Below are 24,589 nucleotides of genomic sequence, written 5' to 3' on the forward strand. Positions count from 1 at the left end.
ACTAGATGAATAATCTTGAACAGATTAATATCACTTACATTTGCTCCCCTGTAATATGAGAGTAATAGTAACAACTGTAAGTACTTAAGCACTGCAGGAAATTTTCTTTTTTAAAAAAAGTACTCACAAATTATTCTGATGGAGATAAACCTTCTATGTAGAAAACAACAGACCACTGATAACCACAGGGGTCCTCAAAAGGGTAAAAACCCTTAGACAAGCAAGTAGCAGACAATTTTTTTCAAAGCAATTTTCCACTATGAATATCCTGGTAGTAAAAATTGCTTTCTTTTATTTTCACCCCATGTATCCCTAGAGAAACTCCGACCTTCTGTCCCTCTATTTGACTGGCACTTTTCCTGGCACTTAAGCCCACAAATGGTTTGGCAGCCCTCAAATGGTTTGGTTTCTCTGTTTGCCTTAGCCTAGAAAGAAAAGCCACCCATCTCCTTAAACCTGGGTAGGATAAACCCAGTCATGCCCATTAAAACCCAAAAGATCACATCAAGCCAACTTAAGTACAAGTTTACACCAAGGGAAGAAAAACCATTTTGGTTTATTGGCTTCATATGACAAGTTTCCTTAAGTACTAGCTACTGCAAGTTCTATTTATCTTCGAACTTTCAACTTCTCTTCTGCAAGTAGATACTTTAGTTAGCACTTTCTTTCTTATTAGGATTAGTAAACATTTCAATTTCAAAAGATTGAGAGTACAGTAATACTCAAAGTTTAAAAAAAAACAAACTTAAAAACTTGCTCATGGGATAAGCAGGTATGGGAAAAATATTCTCTTACAATCTTGTTCCCATAAAGCAAATGGCAACACTCGCAGTTCCACTGTGGTAACCATCTGTCAGAACTCTACACTCATTTCCAGTAATCTTGGATAATGTAAATCTGAAAGTAGGCACATAAAATAAATGGGCAAGTCTTGAGACTTCTGGAATTCTACTCTGATATGCTGCCGTATGCTCAATAATTGGTCATGTTTACTGACTAGATTGTGTTTTTCTAAAAGGTATCTTGAGATCATGGGTACATTCCTAAGATCAACTCAGTTTTTACACTTACTAGGGGAATGCCTCCCCAGAAGACCAGGAGATTTCTCTTACAAGCGGCTTATATTAAAAGCAGATTTTGTCTCCTAGAAATACTCTATACAGAAGAAGGTAATGACCCAACAGCAAACTGGAAAAAACAAGCCTGTGTTCCAAAGTACACCCAGAAACGTCCTAAGCAGGTAACAGGGAGTTGTGCATAGATTTTAAGAAGGGATTCTGTCAACCACTTTGGTTCTCCATGTAGTTCATCAGAGGGGATATTTTACTTTATTTCTTTTCTTTTTGAGAAGGAAACCTGTATTCACCTTAGTGGTATTTAAGTTAGATGTGAACTTTTGATGGTTCTCTATTACCAAAGAAGGTTGGACACTCAGTGCTACGGGAAGAGAGAAGCAAAAACTGAAGTTTAGTAATAAACTCCAATAAGAAAGAAGCTGAGATTTCTTCAACAATACAAAAGGGAACAGAGGACATAAAATGGCATGATGGTTCTGATTTGGATTTTGCCTAATGTTTAAAGAGTATTTCAGAGAAGAAAAAACAACTTTGGAGCTATACAGATCAGGATTCAAATATTGCTTTCTTATTGGCTAAAAGATCTTAGGCAAGTTATTTGATCTCTTTGAGCTTCAGGTTCCTCATCTGCAAAATGAGGATAAATGTTGTGAGGACTAAATTAGGTAAGTGAAGGGCCAAAGAAAACATCTGTCACTCAGTAAAAGGAAGTTCAATAAACGGAACTTCCAATTATTACTGGCATCATCAGAGTTAATGAATTCTTATAATTAGTTATTTTCTATTAAGTACTTCTTTTAGTCAGGTCCCACTAAGTCCCTGATTAACACAGATATATCACTTCTGTAGTATAGAATCTATAATGGAATAAGCAATCACTACTTCCTCTTATGAATGTATGGAAATGTTTCCTGGCAAGGAATTACAATATAATCAACAGTTGACTACATTTCAATAGCTCTTTCTAACTTCATATGTTTTCCCATGAGGGAGAACATGTTTCCTATATGTATGCATTGTGGGCCTGAGTTAAAAGGAAATCAATGTGTCTAGAATGTTTAATAAGCTCCACCACTCCAAACTTTTTTCAGTTGAATGTCCCGGATTAGAAAGCAAAGTAGAATTCTATGTGAAAGTCATGTAATTATAGTTTACTAAAATAGAAGAATCATCAAAGTATCACCATTAAGAATGGTCGGAGAGTAGACTGTTGAGAAGAAGTGCAGCCATCAAAATCTAAACAAAATATTAACATGTAAATTTAAAATACAGCATGCCTAAAACCAGATGAATTTTCCTAATTTCTGTTCCTTGAATACGCTAGTAAAAGCTTTCTGCCAAATCCACATGGCATTTTGGTATCTTACTATAAGAAATATAGATATCTCTTTCCCAATTTATAGAAATATAATGGCCTTATTGTAGCATATAAGGAACAAACAGGTTGAGTAAAAACAGCCCAGTTCCTCATTCCAGATACCGGTCAGAATTGTAGTTCTGCCTCTGTCAGCAGCTCACCAAGTGACCTTTGACAAGTCACTTTCCAAATCAGAACTTCAGTGTCCTGACCTATAAGGAAACAGTCCAAATTATTTTTAAGAATTCCTCCCACTTAGATATAGGGTAGTATGAAATTTAGTTGATTCAGTATAAGTAATATATATTTGTCTCTTGGATACAAGCACATCATCTAAAATGTCATAACCACAGCCTATATAAAAGACTACCCATACAGGATGACTGTTATGCTAACTTTCTCCTGTACCAAATATTGCTTTCTTCATTGCTGTTGTTGGTTTTACCATTTCTACCATACAAAATGGCAAACATCCGCTTTTATCCACCTTATTTTATGTATAGTAGCCTTAACCACCAATAAATCTTAAAATAACCTTTTGTTCAATCTAGTGACTTATAAAAAGGTAGACTTATCCTGTCTCAACTAGCAGTTCTCACAGAGCCTTCAGTATCATGGTAAAATGAGACCATGTTATCATTCATTCACTGTCCAATGAACGCAATTATGGACAGTACTATTTACTAAAAGGTTAACCTGGGGCCCAATGAACAGAGTACAGCCTGGGAAAGCGAACACCCTCAATATTCAGAAGTCTTCTTGAAGATCACCAAATTTAAGTTCAACTAGAATGTGTTCTAAATGCCTTGGATTTCTCTATGTACTGCTACTGAAACTGGTTTCAGTATGGTATATTTGGTTATCCTATAGTATATTTGGCTGTCATGTAATTCCCCTGAAGAGGAAGTGAAAGAAAATCAGGGGCAGCCTGCATCTGTGAACAGGAAGACAAGCTGTCCAAACACCTTTCTGCTCTAAAGGATTGATTCACTTTCTCACTTGTTTTTTAAGAATTCAAAGTCATTTTGATGATTTTTAAAAACTGCTATAATATCTACTTAGAAGTATAAATTGGTTTTTGTAGCACTGCATGTTTTTAAAACAGTGTTAACTTCTAATACACCACATGAAGCTGAAAGAGACTACGCAGTATGCCCTAATTTAGAAAACCATCCTAAAATAAGTATGAATTAAACGTATCCACCCCCAAAGCAAAAATGCTTGAGCTCTTTTGCTCACGCTTTCCCACCCTCTCTTGATCATAGACCATACCAGGTTTATAATCTGTACATTCATCTTTTTAGTTTCCAACTCAAAATATTCAGATTCTTCACAATCAGGAACTCTATAACCAAGAACTTAAAAAATACATGTTACATGTGACCTGTTTAGTTAAAACTTTATAAGAACTTTGACCCCTTTACCTAAAAATAAATTTAAAGGAGAAAACAGTAAACATAAAAAGTCTGAATAGAATCCAATACCATCTAAGAAACTAATTGGATCCTTTAGTAACAGCAACAAAATGATACCAGATCACAATCCTGGAAAATGTACACACTTGAACAGGGTCTTACTTAACTAAAATCAATCCGTAAACAGGTAAGATCATTGCTTCCAAAGGAGCCTACTATGTGTTTTGGCCTCGAGTTAACCTTAACACCAATCAGTCCCCTACAGACATGTGAGAGATGGGGAAATTTCATGCAGCAAAAAGTAAAAGTGATTGCTTCTAATCCTCTATTCCTATCCCAGTGAATTCATGCAAATGATCATAGCCCTTATTCTAGTGTCATTAGTTCAGTTAGCTCAGGTCAGTCTGCCCACTGAACATAAGCTGTCAGATACTCTGACAAGTTTTCTGGAGTATCTCCTATGGGTAAGGATCCCCAAGTAGTACTGAGATCAGTCAGCTACCAGTCTTGTCTTGATGGAGAGCTTTCAGACCAATACAGAGGATGAGACATGTTGCTTAAGGAAGTAAGTTAAAAAGATACACAGGAAAGAAACAGGGTAGACTTAACTGAGAATCAGCATTTGAGCTGGGCCTGGGGAGGTAGTGAGAGGATGAGAGGATAGAAATATGCTATATTTAGATAGTATAGAAGGAAATACCATGCAGAGGATTAGGGCTCAAATAACAATGGTCTGGAAAAAGGAAAAGTTGGAGTATTTTAGGGTAACTTGAACAGTAATATCACTGAGACTGAATGTATAACACCGCATTTTGCAAAATACTTTCATATCCATTTCTTCAATTAACTCTCATGGAAAGTCCATATATTAGACACAGTAAATATTATCTCCAATAAACAGATAAGGAAAGTGAAGCTTAGAGATACTGAGTGTTTTCTCTGAGACCTTACATCAAATGAGTAGGAAAGATGAGATGTGAAACCAAGGCTTAACAAGTCTAGGTTCAAAGTACTTCCCCTTTCCAAAGAAGTCAGTCTGCTTAAGTTAAATTTTATACAAGCTTCCTTTCAATCTGGACAAATTATTTAATGTATCAGTAAACAAGAGCAAATACTGAAAAATAATTCTAGGAGGAGCTCAATTACTTAAAAGATACACAGCAGAAATGCACAGAGTAAAATGGTAGCCTCCTACTCTATTTAAGATGAAGAAAATGATACTTATATTACATACTGCCAAGTAAGTAGGAATCAGAAATGTGTGCATTTCTTACCTCCCTTCAATTACACAAATTTCAACACCCATTCTCCACATTCAGGGGGAATAAATGGGGAGAACCAATAAACAGGAAACAAAAAGAAAACTAACTAATTAACAGTAGAATTTTAGGGGCTTCCCTGGTGGCGCAGTGGTTCAGAGTCTGCCTGCTGATGCAGGGGACGCAGGTTCGTGCCCTGGTCCGGAAAGATCCCACATGCCGCGGAGCGGCTGGGCCCGTGAGCCATGGTCGCTGAGCCTGCGCGTCCGGAGCCTGTGCTCCACAACAGGAGAGGCCACAACAGTGAGAGGCCCGCGTTAAAAAAAATGTAGAATTTTCGGAAACCCACATATGAAGAGCTAAATGAAAACTTAATTATTCCTTCTCCAATTGAGCAGATTTCACTTAGTAATCAATTATGAAATAGAAAACACATTAAGAACCTCAAGACAGTATATGGGAAACAGGTACCCTTCAGGTTTTAAGTGTCAACAAAAACTTTACATTTCATATCTAGAAAGGGTTTTTTAACAAGGACCTTGCTTACTCACCACATCCAGCTGCCTGTGGTATTTCAGCAATGTGTCTTGCAGTTGTGTGGTCACCAGCATACACCTATTCTGGTAAAATTATTAGAATAACCCTTTTTACTCACAAAGTGTCTGGGTTTGGCCTATAAATTATTTGGCAGCGCTGCCTTTAAGCCTCAGTAATTATCCTATTTTGGGGGAGCCTGAGTGCCACTGCAACCAAGTTCCTGGAATTCAGGGATGTTAAAAGCACAGTAAACTGGAGTCTATCAATAATAGCTCCCCAGCCATTTTCTAAACCTTCAGCTTGTCCCTTCCAATATACACACATAGCCAAAATGATCTTTCAAACATTAGCTCTGTGGAGTTTTAATGGGGTAACTTACAAGGGGAAAAGAAAAGAAGAAATGCTTCATGGGTACACTAAAGCCCAATTTAAAATAATGAGGTCTGACCATGGAAAACTGGGAAAACAACAGAAGCAGACATGGCAAGTTAGAGTCCAGCAATCACTGACAGGATAAGGAACCATTTGTAAGCAAAGCCAGAAAGTGATCTGTAAATGCAGACACTGAGAGTGCATAGTCCTTTCCAAAATAGCTGCTGGCAGATGTCAGGCCAATCTCAACGTGCAGATGAGAGGATATGAATCTTAATCAAGTCCCTTGTTTCTCTACCTCTACTTCTGGTTTCCCATCTAGACAATAAAAACGTTTCGAAAGTATTTGCCAACCCTAACATTCTGTATTTTGCTGAATTTCATAATATGAAAGACAAAGCTAATATTTTAAAGTATTTGGTGGGAAGTGCTACTCAAAAATTAGTGAATTTAATACCTAAAGTGAATCATGGACTCCTCTATATAGTCAACAGGCAAAAAAATTGGTTGATGGGGAGGCAATGAAGAGGGAAAGATATCCTTGTAAGTCATTTGTGCTTTTACTATACGCAGTTAAAAGTCCTGGAGTAATGCTAATGGAAAGTGACTCAGTCTTTATGACTCATTAGAAAAATAAAAGCCAAAAAAGTCCAGCGGGGACTCCCCTGGTGTTTGGTCATTGAGAAGCTGTATCAGGACTAGAAATGCCCATCACACACTAGGCCTTCAAAGTTTAGTGGTAAATCAACCGAGGTACTTCTGATACAAGTTTCCAAGGAGACAAAGTGGCATTTCATTCATGCAAATGTTCGTAACATGTTTTGAGGAGAGCCAGTAACAAGTAACAAGCTAAGAATCATAAGCAAACTTTTTAGAAGTTGAACTTGTTTACTCATGCACTTCACTCATGAAAGCCCCACAGATCCTTACTCAGAGTTGGCATATGGATTATTCTCACTTTCCATAAGATTTCTACCTTGATAATCAATTGTGAAGTCCCTAGAAATTTATATGGAGAGCACATTTTCTTCTTAAAAAAAAGTAAAATAAAAATCAGGATGTAAGCCTGTATTTTTAAAAGTCACTACAAAAATAAAACATGCTACACGAGTTCAGCCAATAATAGTCCCCAACAGGGCACCACTATAATTAAGAAAAGTTTTGATAAATGTTCATAGTGATAACTGAAATATCAAAAAAGATTAAATAGGGAAGTTTTTTAAATGGTTTCACTGAAATGGTCCCAAAGAAATTATTGTTTTTCTACAAAGTACCAGATAGTAAAGAATTTAAGCTTTGCTGATCATAGTCTCTGTTATAATGACACTCATCTCAGCATTCGCAGCATGAAGGCAGCCACAGACAATATGTAAACAAATGAGCAAAGTTACGTTCCAATAAAACTTTAGGCATTGAAATTTGAATTCCATATAATTTTTACCTGTCACAAAACATTCTTCTTCCTCTTTTTTTTAATCATTAAAAAATGTAAAGACTATCTTCAGCTCACTTGTATAAAAACAAGCGGTGGCCCATAGGCCATAGTTTGCAAACCCCTATCTTAGAGGAACTAATTTCAATTACTAAAAGGAAAAAAAAAAAAATGCTGCCCATTCTTTAACCCTGATAAAGAAATGAGTTGCCAATGCAAAAGCTTAAAAAAATCAGAGTAGGGTAGGATCAATCCCTGCATTAGGGTGGCCACAGTATTCTTAGTCATATGTTCCAAATGTCTATTGTAAGTCCAAGAGTATAATCTAGATATAAAAATCTATAGATTCCCGGGACCATCTCCAAGAGATTCAGCTGATATCAAGTAGGGCAGGAATATGTTTATAGCAAAGCTCCCCACATCATCCTAATGTTACACCAAGGTTTAAAGACCACCGACATTTTCAAAATATTTATCTGATAGAAGACTTGAATTCAGAATATGTAAAGAACCCTCAAAACTCAATAAAAAGAAAACAGTCTGATTTTTCTTTTAAAGGCAAAGCTTAGAACACACACTCCTTCGACAAACGAAATGAGAATGGGAAATAAGCACAAGAAAAGAGGCTCCAATCATTAGTCATTAGAGAAATGCAAATTAAAGCCACATAAGATAATATTACACTGTTAAAATTTAGATCACACAGCTACGAAACAACAAAACCAGAATTTAAACCCTTAAAAAACTAGTTAAAAATTTTAAAAAATATATCTTGACAATGTAAAGTGCAGACAAGGATGCAGAGCAATTGGAGCTCACATACTTTGCTTGTGGGAATGCAAAACGGTACAGGCCACTTTGAAAAAGTTTGGCAGTTTCTTATAAAGCTAAACATACATTCACCATATGACCCAGTAATCCTACCCTAGGTGCTTACCCAAGAGAAATGAAAACATGTTCACCCCCCAAAAAAACCCTGTATACAAATGTTTACAGAGACTATTTATAACCACCAAAAGTGAAAACACCCCAATGTTCGTCAACCAGTGAATGGATAAGCAAATGGTGGTACAGCCATACACTGGAACTCAGCAATAAAAAAGAACAAAATTACTGATGCACACATGATATCAGATGTACTATGGTAAGCGAAAGAAGCCAAACTCAAAAAGCAACTTATTGGATGATCCCATGTATATGACATTTTTCTAAAGGCAAAACTATAGGGACAGCAAACACATCAGCGGTTGGTGGAGGTGGGGAAAAGGGTGGAGCAGTCTGGGGGTTATGTAACTGTTCTGTATCTTGATTGCTGTGGTGGGTACGAGACTATACATTTGTCAAAACTCAGAACTGCATACTAAGAAGGATGCGTTTTTACTGTACGTGAATTATACATCAATGAATTTGACTAAAAAGAAAAAAAACACTGATATACAACAAGCAAGACTGGTTTTACATTGGTTCTGGTTTATCAGAAAGCTTTCAATGTTTTTATGTCAGTGTATGGTTACCAACTATTATATGAAGACCTACGTATCTTTTTTTTTTTTTTTTTTTGCGGTACGCGGGCCTCTCACTGTTGTGGCCTCTCCCGTTGTGGAGCACAGGCTCCGGACGCGCAGGCTCAGCGGCCATGGCTCACGGGCCCAGCCGCTCTGCGGCATGTGGGATCTTCCCCGACCGGGGCACGAACCCGTGTCCCCTGCATCGGCAGGCGGACTCGCAACCACGGCGCCACCTGGGAAGCCCAGACCTACGTATCTTAATGTGTGTGTGTTTATGTGTTTTAATGATAATAATGACCAAAAAAAACAGTTGTTTTGAGTATGCATGTTTGTCATGTCCTTTTAAAAGTAGTATCTAGGAACTCTTTTGTACTGGTTTCTAAATTCAAACATCTGGGAATAAATAGTCTAAATAATCCCCAAGGTATATAAGACCAATGATCCTTTGTAGGTCTTATTTAGGATCTAGGGTATCCTAATTTTACAGGTTTGAAGCACAGGACACTTTTAAATAGGTCATCAGTTAAAAACATTAATCCAACAGCCCTTCCAGTGGCTACATCTGAAACTGCAAATGTAGCTGTGATAAGGTTTATTTTTTTCCCCTTATAGGTCAGGGTAGTTAATTTTAAAATACACTCCTGTACTTAGAGAACTGGGATTTCAAGCAGAGTTTACTTAAGTTTTGTGGTATCACACTGCTTTTTGTTACTGAGGCAAAAATTCATTTATCTCAATCAAAACGTCTATGTTCTTGAAAAGAACTAGAGAAAAAAACATAGCCTATGGCTTTCTTTATTTCCCTAATATGTTTAAACTTCTTAAAATGTCCAAGCCTCTAAACATTAGCCCCTTCAGCTGAGTGTACGAGAGAAGAAATGCATTTTCTAGGTAGAAAAGAACACTGAGGCAGGAGTATGACCTCCTGTAGTTCACCCAGTAATTCATTTGCTGAATCGAAATAAAAACCTAAAAAAAAAAGCTTTTAATTAAAAAATAAAATGAAACCTATGTTAACTCATTAACATTCATATCAAACAGTATCCCTAAAATAAGTTGAGAAAAATCTCTGGAATTGTTTTGTCATTCATTATTTTTATTCCACTGTTTTAAATGACAGTATTAACGGAATACATGAGGAATGATTCTTATGCATCTACAGAATAATTTAAAAGAAAGAGAAGAAGAGTGAGAGGGAACAAAGGAAGAGAGAGGAAGGGAGGAGACAAGAAAGGAAGGGGAAGGTGGGAAAGGAGAGAGCAGGGAAGACTGAGCTGTGTGAATACTCAGTTTTGAACTTTTCTAAGGCTAGGCCCCATGTGACAATTTTTAGATACGTAGCCTCAGCGGTTTGATACAACTCACTTTCCCATCCTGGCTCTCAGATTTTCATCTGGAAAATCTGGCTGGCCTAGATCAGTGGTTTTTAATGCTTTCTACTCTGAGATCCTTTTTTTAAAATAGCAATTAACTTTACAGTTTCCCACAAGGGAGAAGTTGTCCTTTATGTACTTGTTAGTTTAAAAAAAAAAAAAAAGCATTTCTCAAATCATTAAGATAATCTTTATTTTACAATTAACAGCTATTTCATTTTTTAAAAATCACTGATTCATTTAAGAAGGTACTGCATACCTGCATATAGCAATAAACTGAAAGATGTTTTTTCCCCTTATGTGAGAGGCATTCTGGATGCACGTACGGAATTTCAAGGGTTCTTTACAACAACTCTTTGAATTCTACAGGACTGCCTCTCCACCACAGCGAAGATCAGAGAAGAAAAAACATTAGAAAAATAGATTAAAAGTTTTTATAAAGTTAATAGCGGCACTAAGATACATGATGCCCATAGTTAAAAGGCATTATCTCTGCCCTTTAAGAGTTTATGCTCTGAGGACTTTCCTGGTGGCACAGTGGTTAAGAATCCGCCTGCTAATGCAGGGGACAAAGGTTCGAATCCTGGTCTGGGAAGGTCCCACATGCCGCAGAGCAACTAAGCCCGCCTGCCACAACTACTGAGCCCGCCTGCCACAACTACTGAAGCCCGTGGGCCTAGAGCCCGTGCTCCGCAACAAGAGAAGCCGCTGCAATAAGAAGCCCGTGCACAGCAACAAAGAGTAGCCCCCGCTCGCTGCAACCACAGAGAGCCTGCACGCAGCAACAAAGACCTAACACAGCCAAAAATAAATAAAAATAAATTTATAAAATAAATAAATTAAAACACACACACACACACAAAAAGAGCTTATGCTCTGAGAAGGAATATGAAATTATGCCAGAGATAGGATTCCTAAACTAAAAGGGAGCATCTAGTATTCATGATTTACTCATTCATTCATTCACACATTCAAATATTTGCTGAATCTTTGCTGGCTATGTGAAAGACCTGAAGCCAGATGAGGGTAAGGAAAAGCAAGACACAAACCTCCTAACTCAAGATCTAGCCGTGGTCTCATTAAAAGACAATAACAACAACAACAAAAAAAACTGCTGTGGAATTTTGCAGAAAACAGAAAGTGAGTTTGCCCTGGAGCCAGATAATGCACCTCTCAGAGACCACCATCGCATTAGGTACCTAGTGTGCGTGTGATATGCTTTAGATCTCTGGGACTACTTGGTTTATTCACTGCACCAGACATAATTTTGTATTCTTCCCCTTAAAGTTCTGGATTTATGCCATTAACTTAATTTACCTCATTATGCCACTGGGGTGTCCTGGACCTAAAATGAATCAGTGCTTTCTAGGCATACTTCAGAAAATGTATTAACTTTTGTCTTTCACGAAAGAAAAAGGATTTGCTCTCAGAATAGCTAGCTACCTTTATTTCAAGAAATGTCTCTACCAAGTGCACCAATTTCAGATGCTAATCGTGACTGCACTCAGGTGCACACGTGCCTGCACACACACACACAGAGTTAACTAACTTTGGAGACGGTGGAAACTTCCAGTTGAAGGACAGTAAGGATATATAACACATAATAAAATTTCTTACTGCTGAAAGGAAAGAAAAAAGAAGGTTAGCCCTGGTAGAAGATGGGAGGGTTGATACATAAGTGCTCAATGGCTAAAAGTGGGAAAATGCTAGTGACTAAAAAACTGCAAAGGAGTTAATAAACTTTAAAGGGTCTAGAAATGGCTTTGATGGACAGGCTACAGCACTCAGACCAAAACTTGAAGATAATGTGAAACCTCTGTTATATGGCGGAAAGGGCAAGATTAGTGATTGGTGAGCAATTAAAACTAAGTAGAGAGATGGGAATCAGACTGGAGAGAGGAAAAAAAAGTGGGGAGTGTGGATTGCGGTTTCAGAAAGAAGATTCAGCGAAGAAACTAAAATTTACCAAAACTCTAAGCTTGTTAACTAATGAAAAGTGCTCTTTTTGGGGGGGGGGGGGGGGGAGCTCTGATCTAAACTAAAAGACTTTCGGAATATTGTTGGAACCTTTGTCTATTTGAGAATACCTTTGTCTAGCACTCACGAACTGCATGGTGCATTTGAGTTACACATCTACTGATAAAAAGTGGCTGAGAATTATTTTCAATCTTGTGGCAAAGAACCTCAAACGTTTCAGAAGAAATAAAGCACTACTACCAAACAATGGCAACAGTATTTCCATTACAAAAAGTATTTAGATGTTCCAAATATGGTTTTAAACCAGAAATAATGATGTGTGTTGACATTTAGTTAGACGTAATTCTTTTCACTGCATAAGAACTCGCACATGTCCCTTTGTCTCCTATTTTAAGAGATTTCCCAAAGTAAAAATACTGCTGTAGTTATTTTTTTCAAAGGCCTGTCCAAATGTTGAATATCTTTGGCCATCTTAAAACTAAATAAGCAAGCATTCGACTTTAACCTAGAAAAAAAAAGCTTTCAAATAGTCTCTTTCCCTGATGTCAGCTGCTACCCATGACCTCTGTTGAGAAGTTCACAACAAAAGTCCCAGGGCTCCCCATCCTCTCCTAAAGAAAAGGGCAGTGGGAAGGGACAGGCATCCACGGCATTATTCTTCTCAATCTCTATTGGAATCTACCCCATGATCCCAAATTGTAATTGTATATAAAGGTTTAGATTGATAGAAGGAGAGGAGACAGATTTTTAAAACTGGAGTTTAAAAATCTGTGCCAGAATATTAAGCAAATTATTACTAAACTTCCTTTTCAAACTGAGTTGGAGTTTCAGTATTAAGAAGTCTCAATGTTTGTGTTTGTTTTATCCAATCATGGACACCAACTTTATTTTCTTTAATTAGGGTCCAGAAACATCGTTAGGGAGCAACTGGCCATAATTAAGAGTTATATTAGGGACAGATACACTTTATTCGATGTGAATACTTCCCAGATCAAAAACCACACCACCATTAGCACATTCCTAGTATAGTGTATCACTTCCTTTGATGATCTTTGAACTAGAAAAATCAGATGCTTACATAGACAATAATCTTCTCAACAATTTCGGACCACCTTCAAAGTAAATCGATACTTAATTCTAACTTAATGAAACAGCCACAGAAATGTCCTTACCACTTTACCATATCATGTAAACGCGACTACCAAACACCATGTTGTGCAAAATAAAAGCAATCCAAATGTGTTAAACTCCGGAGTTTAGCAATGGAAAAATTTTGCATTTACAGATGGAAAGTGTTTGTTGAAACCCTTAAGAAAGAATATACTAGAATAAACCATTCATGTCTCGGTTAGAAACCAGAAGACCTAAGAGTAATATAAATGCATACACAGAAAGTGAGTTTCAAGTTTGTTTCAGGTCACTGACATACAGGGAGCTGGGTAAAATCTTAGCACTACCTGACTAATACTTTACATATTAAGGTTGTTTTTTCTCTCTCTCTCTTCTCTCTCTCTCTCTCTCTCTCTTTCTCTCTCTCTCTCTCTCTCCCTCTCTCTCTCTCATACCAGAAAGGTTAATGACAATCTCAAAGACCTGGACTTCCAAAGTGTAAATTTGCCTTTCCTATCTCTCAGGCTCCAGACTTGACAGTGTTAAGAAAAGTTCATTTACATATGAATGCCAGAATCTTCACCAAAGCCAGGTTAGGAACTGAAAGGTTGAAAAACACTATTTGATAAAAATCTCAGGCCTAAACTCTTAACATTCTTCAGGAACAACAGGACAGGCCCAGCCCAATTAAAAATTCTACATAAAATCGCCTAGTGTTTGGAACTCTGGGACATCAAGCAGGCAAGCTTTCTTCGGATTCTGGGGTCAGCCTGAGCACCCACAAGCCCCTTTGAATCAAATCAGGTTGGCAATGAAACACGCAGTTCCAAGAAAGCAAAGATTCTTATTTTCAATTCCATATTCCCAAGACAACGAAGACCACAAGAGTCAGCTGAAACAAATAACATCCACTACAAAGACAACCTCTGCAAGCCCGGATAGCACTCTGGGACTTCCATGCTTCCCAAAGTCAAAATAACAGCCAAAGATCACTAAAGATTAAGGCGATCCAGCACCCAAGATCTCAGTTGAAAAAAAAAAAAAATATACTAGGTCTGGATGAAGACGAGGAACAAGAAGTCAGTGAGCTACTTGCTAGAAGCCAAGCCAGACCAATACTAATCAATCTTGATTTTTCTGGACCTCAGTATACGGAGCCAGTAAAAATCAAGGTCACAGTGAGTCCCCTGCTCCCCCTTGCTTAGTGCTTTTTGTGAGAAAATGCTCATTTATAGCAGCTTCCCATCCGCTGCTTGCGCTGGGCAGTGCCCAGACTAAACTTTTAAACCTGGAGGAAGGTGGGAAAGTCAGCCAGCCAGACGCAGGGCTAGGAAAAGTAGACAGAAGGAGGGAAAGAGTCAAGTTTCAAAACAAAGGCTCCACAAGGAACTGAACGTCAACCCTTCCCCACTTCCTAGCCTTCAAGTTAGCTAGACTGGGCCTGAATTTTTAGGACACATCTCCCTGCTCTGGAGCATTCACTAACGGCATTTCTCTTCCCGAGAACCTTTGCACAACCACTTGATGAGGATGGTGCTGACCTCTCTCCCACAATCTCCTTACGTAGGAGAAAACTGAGGCTCAGAACGAAAGTGACTTGCCCAAGGTCCCACAGCAGAGCCTGAATTCAATTCCCTCCCGGCCAGGGCGGACCGGCACCAGGTGGGCGCCGAGCGAGCGCCGCTGGGAACGCCGAGACGACGCCCCCGCCGGGAGGGACGCCGGGCTGGGAGCCGGAGGGGCCCCGGCGCGCGCTCCACGGCCCGGCCCCTACCTTCCTTGACTCCCGGCAGCTTGGATTGGTCGATGGTGACTTCAGCCATGTTGGCCCGGGCTCCGGGCTGCCCTTCGCCTCCCGCTTCCCGGCGGCCGTCGGCACCGAGCGCGGCCCGGAGCGCAGCAGGAGCAGCAGCAGCGCCCGACCCGGCGCAAAGTCAGGCCGGCAGCGCGCGCGGGCCCGGAGGACAGAGCGGGCCGCCGGGCAAGGACTGGCGACAAAGGCGGCGGGAGACGGGCCCCGGCGCAGCAGGCTGGCGGCCCAGCTGCCCCGCCGCAGCCACCTGCTCCCGCGCCCCCGGCCCAGATCGATACCAAATACCCCGAGCCCGGAAATGGACCCGGGCCGGCCAGTACGGAGGGAGAGAGGAGACAGAAAGGCCGGCGGGCGGGCAGGCGGGCCTGGGTGGGGAGGGGGAGGGGAACTGCAGGTCTGTAACCGCAATCGCGAGTGGCTGGCGAGTGCAGATCGGCTCCCGCGGCCGCCTCCCTGCTGTCTCCTTTGTGCCGAGTGACGCGCGCCCGAGGCTGGGGCCCGGCGGTGCCCCCGCCCCCGCGCCCTGCCTCCCTCCCGACGAAGGGTCGCGTCTGTCGGTGTGGGGCTTTGTGTGCTGAAGGCTTCCTCAAAAAGGCCGCACGGGCCCCCCAGAACACAGTCGTTACTGTCTCCGGTGTAGTCCCCATTCTGTGAGCTGTTTCCACAGGATGCTTTGCTGTGAGACTGGCGCTCTCGGGCACTCTTTGCCTCCTGGGATTAGAGGAAAGGTAATACATGGGCGTTAAAAACCTCTGCTACAACTTACAGAACTAAAGAGCAGCTGATCAAAATCTGGACCAGTTAGGAGAAGAGAGTGTTCACAGTCAGCCGGGGGAACTGAGTCATTCATTCATCAGAAATGCATGAATGTCTACCAAGTGTGATTTTTATGTTCTGAGGGTGATAACAACGTGTGTCAGACATCTCTCTCTTCTGGCATGTCACACATTGGTCTGTAATTGTGACATTTTTATCTCCTCGAAATAGACAGCATCTCCTGTCTGCATCTCCTGGCAACAGAATTCTCCCTCCCTATGGGAAGCCCTCCTCAGGAGGGCCTCCTCTCACAAGCTGGTACAACCGGAGAACCTCTCCACCATCAGCTAGCTTCCTCCCTCATCCACATACATTCATCTAAGGATGGGTGTGTGACCGAGACAGGTCAAGCAGAATACTTCTCTGGGGTTATTATATAAAGAAGGACAGATAAGCATTCTATTTCTTGTGGGGAGGGTTTCTCTTCCTAGTAGACAATGAAGCCAAACTGAAGACACAAACCACAATAGCAAACCAGCTGGTCCCTGGAGCAGCTGGGATTCCGGCTGCTCTGCATTCTGGGATTTACCCCCAGCATCCTCTCAATTTAGGCTAGTAATTTTACTACCTTAAACTAGTAAAAGTTGATTTTCTGTCACTCACAGCTCAGAGTCACAGTATGAGAGGCCATATGTAGGAGGTTTTATTTGGACTTGACATTGACTAAGGCCAGAGAAAAATTAAGAAAGATTTTCTAGGCCAGAGGGTGGCAAACCGTGGCCCATAGGCCAAATCCAGCCCGCTGGATCTGAATGACTGCTTTTTATGTGTTTAAATGATTACATTTAAGTGGTTATAGAAATAACATAATATTTTCAATTTTGCCTCTTAGGACTCAAATTATAAAATATTTACTCTTGGACCATTTTCAGAAAAGGTTAGACAACCCTATTACTAGGCAGAAAGAACACCCAGTAAATTAAATGTGTAAATAGAAAGGAAGTACTATTAGAAATGTAGTTTTGTGAGGATTTTTAACTTGCCTGCCTCCTGTGACTTTTTTTTAAACTTCCTGTGGTCATAGAGAATATTTATAATAGCAGTATTGTCTGTTTCCCTCCCCAAAACCCATTGTCTTCACTGCTCTGTCATGCTCTGCCCTCAGAGGCTGACATTTATGAATATATCACCAGGGCCTCCTTGCCCTGTGGCTTCTTCCTTTTGAGTTAGACGAACACACAGCACTGGCAGAAGATCAAAAAAGGGAGGAGAGAAATATCAGGTGTGTATTACACTCCTTTCCTTTATGCTAGGCCAAAATTTTGGTCATACTGTGTCCCTCTGACTACAATGCCTGTCTAGAGCCCTCCTTCCCATTGTTCCAGCTCTCATGGGTCTCTAATAATACCATTTCTTTCCAGTGCCCCTTCAGGCCTAGGATAGTAATGGCTTCACTGCTGTTCCCTTAACCATACCCACGCCTTGGTAAGTAGTCCCTGCATTTTATTCTTTCCAGTTAAACCGTTTTGAGTGTGGCTTCTGTTTCTTGCCTAGGCTCTGACTAATATGGTTAAGATATGCCAAAGGGTCATTGCTTTGTTTTCCTTAAAAATATCTACATTTCTTATGATCTTCATAAGATCATAAGCCGTATTGATCTATTCATATGATCTCCACTTCCTATTCTCTCATTCTTTCTTGAACTTATTCCAATCATACTTTTTAGCCTCACCGCTCCAAAAACAGCTGTTTTTATTAGAATTAACGATGACCTCCATATTGCCAAATCCAGTGGTCAATTCTCAGCCCTCCTCCTATTGGCTATTACCATGTAATAGATATGATTCTATTCATCTTCTTGAAACATTTTTTGTTTTGGTTTTTGTATTTTTGCTTATCTCATTTAGCTCCCAAGACAGTTCTACACCACTAGCCACTTTGTTCAAAAATTATCCAAACCAATGAAAGCTCATTTTGAGGGTTCTTCTGGATAGTGGTATCTGCCAGTTATTGGAGATAGTTATAGGCTAGCAGCTCCACCCAAATTGTTTCTACTAGGTTACAAAAAATGTCCAAATTCATATAATACACATTTATTAGCACATAGGTACAAAGTCATAAAACCTGCTCTGCAAACTTAATACAGTCCCAATTCTTTATCCTTTTATAGGCTCTAACTACACAGTCCATAAAAGATTTGTGCAAACACAGCCATAATTTTGGAATCATGCGTTGGGTATCGTTGCACAGATTAAAGGCTGAAAGGCTCTCTTGGTTCTTATACACTCTTCAAACAAGAGTGGGGAATTTCTTTAAAATATTTCAGTCAATCCACATATCTACATATTTCAAGTGCCCCCAATTTTAAATGCATTTCTAATATTCATTAAATTATGCTATAAAAGTTCTGTTATTAATCTAAGATTTTAAAAAATAGCTTAAGTTCTCATAATTTTCTTTAGAGTGTAGTCTTCTGGTAAAATCCTAGGTTACAACACCTGCAGTTTGTATTCCTAGTTAGGCAACTGACCACTCCTAGAATGTACACCAAAACTAAACACACACACACACACACACACACACACACACACACACTCCTATATCACATTCTTTGGGGGTTCCTCCCAATTTCCTAGACCTTTATTTATTTATTTTTTTGGTGGCCACACCATAAGGCATGCAGGATCTTATTTCCTGGACCAGGGATCGAACCCGAGCTCCCTGCAGTGGAAGCACAGTGTCCTAACCACTGGACCGTCAGGGAAGTCCCTTCCTAGACCTTTAAATGCTGGAGTGTTTCAGACAGCACTTTAGTTTGCAAACTATTCTTACTACTTTGGGTAATTCATTCAGTCTCTTTGCTTTAATTATTAACTCTTGGATAAATGAAATTGCCAATATGGAACCATTTTGACTGACAATTAATATGGTTCAACCTAATATTCTGACAACTCCAAAATTTATATTTTCAACCCAAACTCTCCCATGAGTTCCATATTCATGTATCCTACTGCATATGTTTCATATTCATTCAAAGGTTTAATTGGCTGTGGTGTCAAATACTGTTGAAAAAATAAGGGCAACAAGGACTGGAAAAGAGGACTTTTGATTTGACATCTAAGTTATTCACAAGGAAAGAGCAATTGTAGAGTTGAGAGCCGGTAACCAGATTACAAAGTTTAAAAAATGAATGAGGGTGTTTCAGTAAAGATGGTGGATTGAACCTATGTATCTAATTCATTCTCTCCTGAAAACCCACTAAAGCCACACTCCCATTGAAATATCAATCAATTTTTAAATTTTTTATTGAGTTATAGTTTATCTACAATATTATATAAGTTACAGGTGTACAATGTAGTGATTCACAATTTTTAAAGGTTACACTCCATTTATAGTTATTATCAATATTGGCTATATTCCCCCTGTTGTACAATATATCCCTGTAGCTTATTGTATACCTAATAGTTTGTAGCTCTTAATTCCCCACCCCTATGTTGCCCCTCCCCCCCTCCACTGGTAACCACTAGATTGTTCTCTGTATCTGCTGAATCACCTACATTTTATAATACAAGTCAGAGAATGTCACTCCTTTGTACTTAAATCTCTAGTGGCATCTCATCTTTAGAATACAATCCAAAGTGCTTACGATAATCTGCTAGAATCACCCCTAGCACTCTGATTTCATTTCCTTCCTCTTATACCCTAACTCACTGGCCTTCTCTCACCCTGGCATCTTGCCCTTCCTCCTTGATTTTCCTCCTAGGCCGTGCATATTCTTGCAACAGGACCTTTCACTTAACTGGTCCCTCTTCCTGGAAAGCCTTCACCCCACCCCACCCCTTGCCAAACAACCTCATGATGTGCTTCCTCAATTTCATTCAAGTATCTATTCAAATGCCACCTTCTCAGAGAGACATTTCCTGACCTTATCTAAAATAGTAATCCAATCCCTGTCGTTCCATATCTTGTCTCTTTTTTCTCTCCAAGTCAGTTAGTTATTCCTGCAGATATTATTTGTTTATTTATTATATCTGTCCAGTCTAGTAAGAGGATTGAAACTTTGCCTATGTGAATTTTTACTGTGTCCTAAGTACATAGAATAGTGTTGGCACATAATAGCTGTTCACAAAATATGTATTGAATACATTGTTGAATAAAGCATTTGGTAAAGAGGTATTAAAGCAGATCATGACCACGCTGATCAAACAATATTTTTGAAAGTAAATTTTTTTAATGTTTTTTTAAAAACTGAGTTTTAAGAAAAAAATCTAGACCTTACTAGATAGTAGACATCATTAAAAAAAAGTTAGAGAAACAACTGGGTTAAAAAGACAGAAATCTTGGGCTTCCCTGGTGGCACAGTGGTTGAGCGTCCGCTTGCCGATGGACGGGACATGGGTTCGTGCCCCGGTGGGGGAAGATCCCACATGCCGCAGAGCGGCGGGGCCCGTGAGCCATGGCCGCTGAGGCTGCGTGTAAAGACAGAAATCTCGTTTTGCCAAGAGGAAACGTTAGCTTATATACCACCATGTCCTGAAGCCTAACTTTTGTTTACAGGGTATTTATTTGTTACATATAAATACATTTCCAGTGTGAAAAAATAAGGAAAATAAAAAATAAGTATGGATACCACTGTCACTTGGGAGATTTTTCATGACTACCACGAGAGTGCAGGCAAGAGACAGTAATGAAGAAAGTGAGTCCATATGGAGCCAGAGCAAGGGATTCTCATCCAAGAGACTTGGCAGGGACTAAGGTAGGATGTCAACAGTCTTCATATCCAGGGATATTAAGCACACTGGCATAGGTTCTGACTTGTGCAAGGAGGATCATGATCTAATACAGAGCTAAAGCAAGATTCAACAGTGTGAGCTATGTTAAAAGGTTTCTAACCTCTGGGGGACAAATACCTGTATGCTGGAGTTACTTTCATAAGTTCCACTAATTTATATATATATATGTATATATAAGGAATTATCTGCAAATTGCATAAATTATAAATCTCTCATAAAGCATATTTCTAGTTTTTAAATGAACTCAAGTGCATTTGTGATTCATATACAAAAATTTATTTACAAATGTTACTAAGATCAGCATAGCTTTCTGTGATTATGTACTTTTTTCAACCAAAGGTGACTAAAAAATATTATGTATGGAGGAAGGTCTTAATTAAAAGGAGATCTTCAACCTAGAAAAGATTGGAATCCACTCTTAAAGATGAACCACATAGTCAGTTTTTCTCCAGGAGACCCATAATTTAGGAATCTTCTTTCCACATGTTATTTTCCCCATGATACCTATAACTAAAAGGGCAGGACTATAAATTCAAATTGAGAGAAGGAAACAGGATGAACCTGTGTAACTCAAGCTGTCAGCAGTGTAATGGTCTTAGTAGATTCTTGGGTAAACACATCTAGGGAATTCCTGTCCTATAACACATTTATGAGATTTTTCATTATTTTGCTTGGCTCTATGTGGAGAATGCTTGAAGTATGAAAGCCGTTCAGTGCTAGAGAGAGCTGTACTAAAGATATAAAAATATGCATGAGAAGTTTACACACTGATTACAGTGGCTACCTCTGAGTGGTGGGAGAAGGGGAAAGAATAATGGATGCAGGAAACTGTGAGTAGTAGATTACATTTGCAAAAATGACCACAATATTGATTCCTATCACATGCCCTCTTGCGCTATGATGTTGTAGAGCTCCATCAAAACATAGAGTCTAATTCTCCTCGCATTGAATCTGTGCTGGATCTGTTACTACATTGACCAGTAAAACGTGGCAGAAGTAATATTCTGAGACTTGAAAGCTCTGGCATTAAGAAGACTAGGCAATTTCTGTTTCGATGCTCTGAAAGAAGTAAGGTGCCTTGTAAGAAATCTGACTATCCTAGTATCTCCTTGCTGTGAGAAGCTCAACTAGCCATGTGGAGAGGCTATCTGTAAGGGAATAAAAATCCCCAGCCTGAACCCCTAGTGGAGCTCCCAAATGACAGCCAACGCCAAGAGGATTGCCAAGCATTTTGGATGTGGATCTTCAAAACCCAGCTGAGACATTCCAGATGAAGCCAGGTGGGACAGAGGTAAGCTGTCCTCACTGACCTGAGGCAATTTGTTGAATACTGAACAAAGAAATGAACGTTACTATTTAAAGCTAAGAAGCTGTAAAGTGGTATATTATATAGCAATAAATAACCAAAAAAGTATGTTTCAATTATATCTGTAAAGTTTCAGTTGTTTGAAAAGCCACATATTTGAGACAAATATGGAAAATGTTGACCTTGGTCTGTGTGTGGTGATATTTTCCATTTTTTTCTTTACATACAAAATATTACATATTTCATAATTTGAAATTTAAAAGCATATTTATACTTGCACTTCTTGCTATGATAGAGTAAATCGTTCCAAACATGTCCTCCATCCATAAACAAGTATAAAGCTGGAAAAAATGTATGTGGCAATGTTGACAAGTCCTGGGCTTTAGGGAGTGTGATGCCTGAGAGAAGAGAAATACATGAAGTGAGCTCCCATGCTCTTATTAACTTTGTAGCTTGGTACAATTTTCCAGCTTTTATAAAGGGAGTGGAGTCCAAGCAGAGTCTCTCTGGGGAGGCATAAAATAGAGTACAGGGCTGCTGATACAATTAGAACTTGTGGGGTAGGGGACTGAAGAAGCAGGAGCTGCACACAGGAGTTCCCAAGTCCTTGGTCAAAGCCTGCACTGCATATCTGCCAGATGAAACCCTATGAGGCCTAACGGAAAGCAGTTTCCACAGAATAGAGGATGGAATGGGCACTCTAGAGGGCACTAGATGCTGGGAAATGTTAAAGACCCACTCAGAGTGGAGAGACCTCATTAACACATCTGGTATTCAGGTAAGCTACCAAAGAGGCCGTAAGTTTTGTGGATAGCCTACCTGCAAAGGATATTCTGTAGCTAACCTAACACAGCCTAAAACCAAGCTTTGACAGAAGAAGAGCTTCTAGCAAATAACCGCCTGCCGAGACAAAACTCAACAATCATTAAAAAAAAAAAAAAAAGGCAATTTAATCCAGACTCCTTACAAAGTATCATGCAAAATATTCAGGAAAAAGAAAAAAGTTTTCCCACCAAAAATTACTAGACACGTAAAGCAGTAGGAAAATGTGATGAATAATCAAGAAAAAAGCAATCAGAGGGGACAAACACCAAGATGACCCAGATGTTAAATTTAGCAGGCAAGGACGTAAAGAGGCTATTTTTAGCTGTTATTAGAAATATTTTTAGGGACTTAAAGCAAGATATGTGGTCATAATGGATAAACGACTAGAAACTCTCAGCGAAATAGAACTTACACAAAAAACAGTGAACAGATATAGAATTTTAGCAGATTAAAACCAAAAACATAAATGGAAATCCTTGAAACAAAAAGTACAATATCTGAAGTGAAAAAAAATCACTGATGGACTTAATAATATTTTGGAGATGGTACATACAGACTCAGTGAACTTGAGAGCAGATGAATAGAAATTATTTCATATGAAAAAACAGAAAACAGATTTAAAAAAAAAGAGCCTCAGGTACCAGTGGAATAATACCATACTGTTTATAACACAGGTACATAAGGACCCAGGAGAGGAGAGAAAAATAATGAGGCAGGAAAAAAAAACAACCCTTGAGAAAATAATGGTTGAAAGTTTCCCAGATTTTATTTCAAAACCTCAGTCTACAGGTCCAAGAAGCTCAGGAAACCGCAAGAAGGAGAAATACAAAGAAAAAGCACTTAGACCACTCTAGTCAAAATGGACAGCAACCACAGAGGAACAGAAAATCTTCAAAGCATCTAAAGAAACATGGCATTTTTTTGTTGTTTGTTTTGTTTTTGCGGTACGCGGGTCTCTCACTGCTGTGGCCTCTCCCGTTGCGGAGCATAGGCTCCGGACGCGCAGGCTCAGCGGCCGTGGCTCACGGGCCCAGCCGCTCCGTGGCATGGGGGATCTTCCCGAACCGGGGCACAAACCCATGTCCCCTGCATTGGCAAGTGGACTCTCAACCACTGCGCCACCAGGGAAGCCCCCCAAAAAACATAGCATATTTTATACATGGGATGTATACATGGGATGTACATGGGATGTAATGTTGCCTGACTTCTAACCAGAAACAATACAGGCCAGAAAATCATAAAATTACAACTGTAAAGTGATAACAAATACCTGTCAAATGAGTATTCAATACCTGACAAAATTGTCCTTCAAAAATAAAAATAAAATAAAGATATTTTCTGAAAAATGAAAGCTCAGAAAATTTGTAACCACCATGTCTACACTACAAGAAATACTAAAAGAAGTTCAAGAGGCTGAAGGAAAGGATAACAAATGGAATTTCAGATTTAAAGGAAAGAAAGAAGATCTAAATGTGAGGATAGGTTTTCAGAAGACTAACTTCTTTTCTTTTTTTCTTTGTTTCTCTAAAAGACAATTTATTGTTTAAAGCAAAAAAAAAAATCATTATAAGGTAGTGTTTATAAAGTGTGTAAAAGTAAGATTCATGACAACAGAAGCACAAAGTAATGGATGCAAAAATGAAATTAAAGTGCTATGAGGTTTAGGTGTGGAAAGACTTG

General features: G+C 39.3%; 1 protein-coding gene and 1 long non-coding RNA gene across 5 annotated transcripts in view; one reads left to right on the forward strand and one right to left on the reverse strand.

Moving 5' to 3' along the window:
* Nucleotides 1-15,848, reverse strand: part of CCDC50 (coiled-coil domain containing 50) — a 66,605-nt gene extending 50,757 nt beyond the window's left edge. For 2 of the 3 annotated variants that reach the window (XM_027108785.1, XM_027108777.1), the window contains exon 1: nucleotides 15,191-15,359. In XM_027108785.1, coding sequence (XP_026964586.1) covers nucleotides 15,191-15,239 — 49 coding nt within the window. In that variant the 5' untranslated portion in view covers nucleotides 15,240-15,359. Of the gene's footprint in view, nucleotides 1-15,190 lie in introns of all 3 variants that reach the window. The other variant, XM_027108795.1, reaches the window with a different exon arrangement.
* A 13-nt stretch (nucleotides 15,849-15,861) lies between these two features.
* LOC113621695 (uncharacterized) lies at nucleotides 15,862-23,910 on the forward strand. 2 transcript variants are annotated; one of them, XR_003433279.1, is made up of 3 exons: nucleotides 15,862-15,957; nucleotides 17,407-17,470; nucleotides 23,584-23,910. It is a non-coding gene; the product is annotated as an uncharacterized LOC113621695 (long non-coding RNA). The 2 variants fall into 2 exon arrangements; XR_003433277.1 differs by having other exon boundaries at nucleotides 15,951-17,267.
* Nucleotides 23,911-24,589: the final 679 nt, after the last annotated feature.

The sequence above is a fragment of the Aethalodelphis obliquidens genome, unplaced genomic scaffold (genome assembly GCF_003676395.1).
Source record: "Aethalodelphis obliquidens isolate GAN/ISIS:26980383/991018 unplaced genomic scaffold, ASM367639v1 scaffold1, whole genome shotgun sequence".
NCBI lineage: Eukaryota > Metazoa > Chordata > Mammalia > Artiodactyla > Delphinidae > Aethalodelphis > Aethalodelphis obliquidens.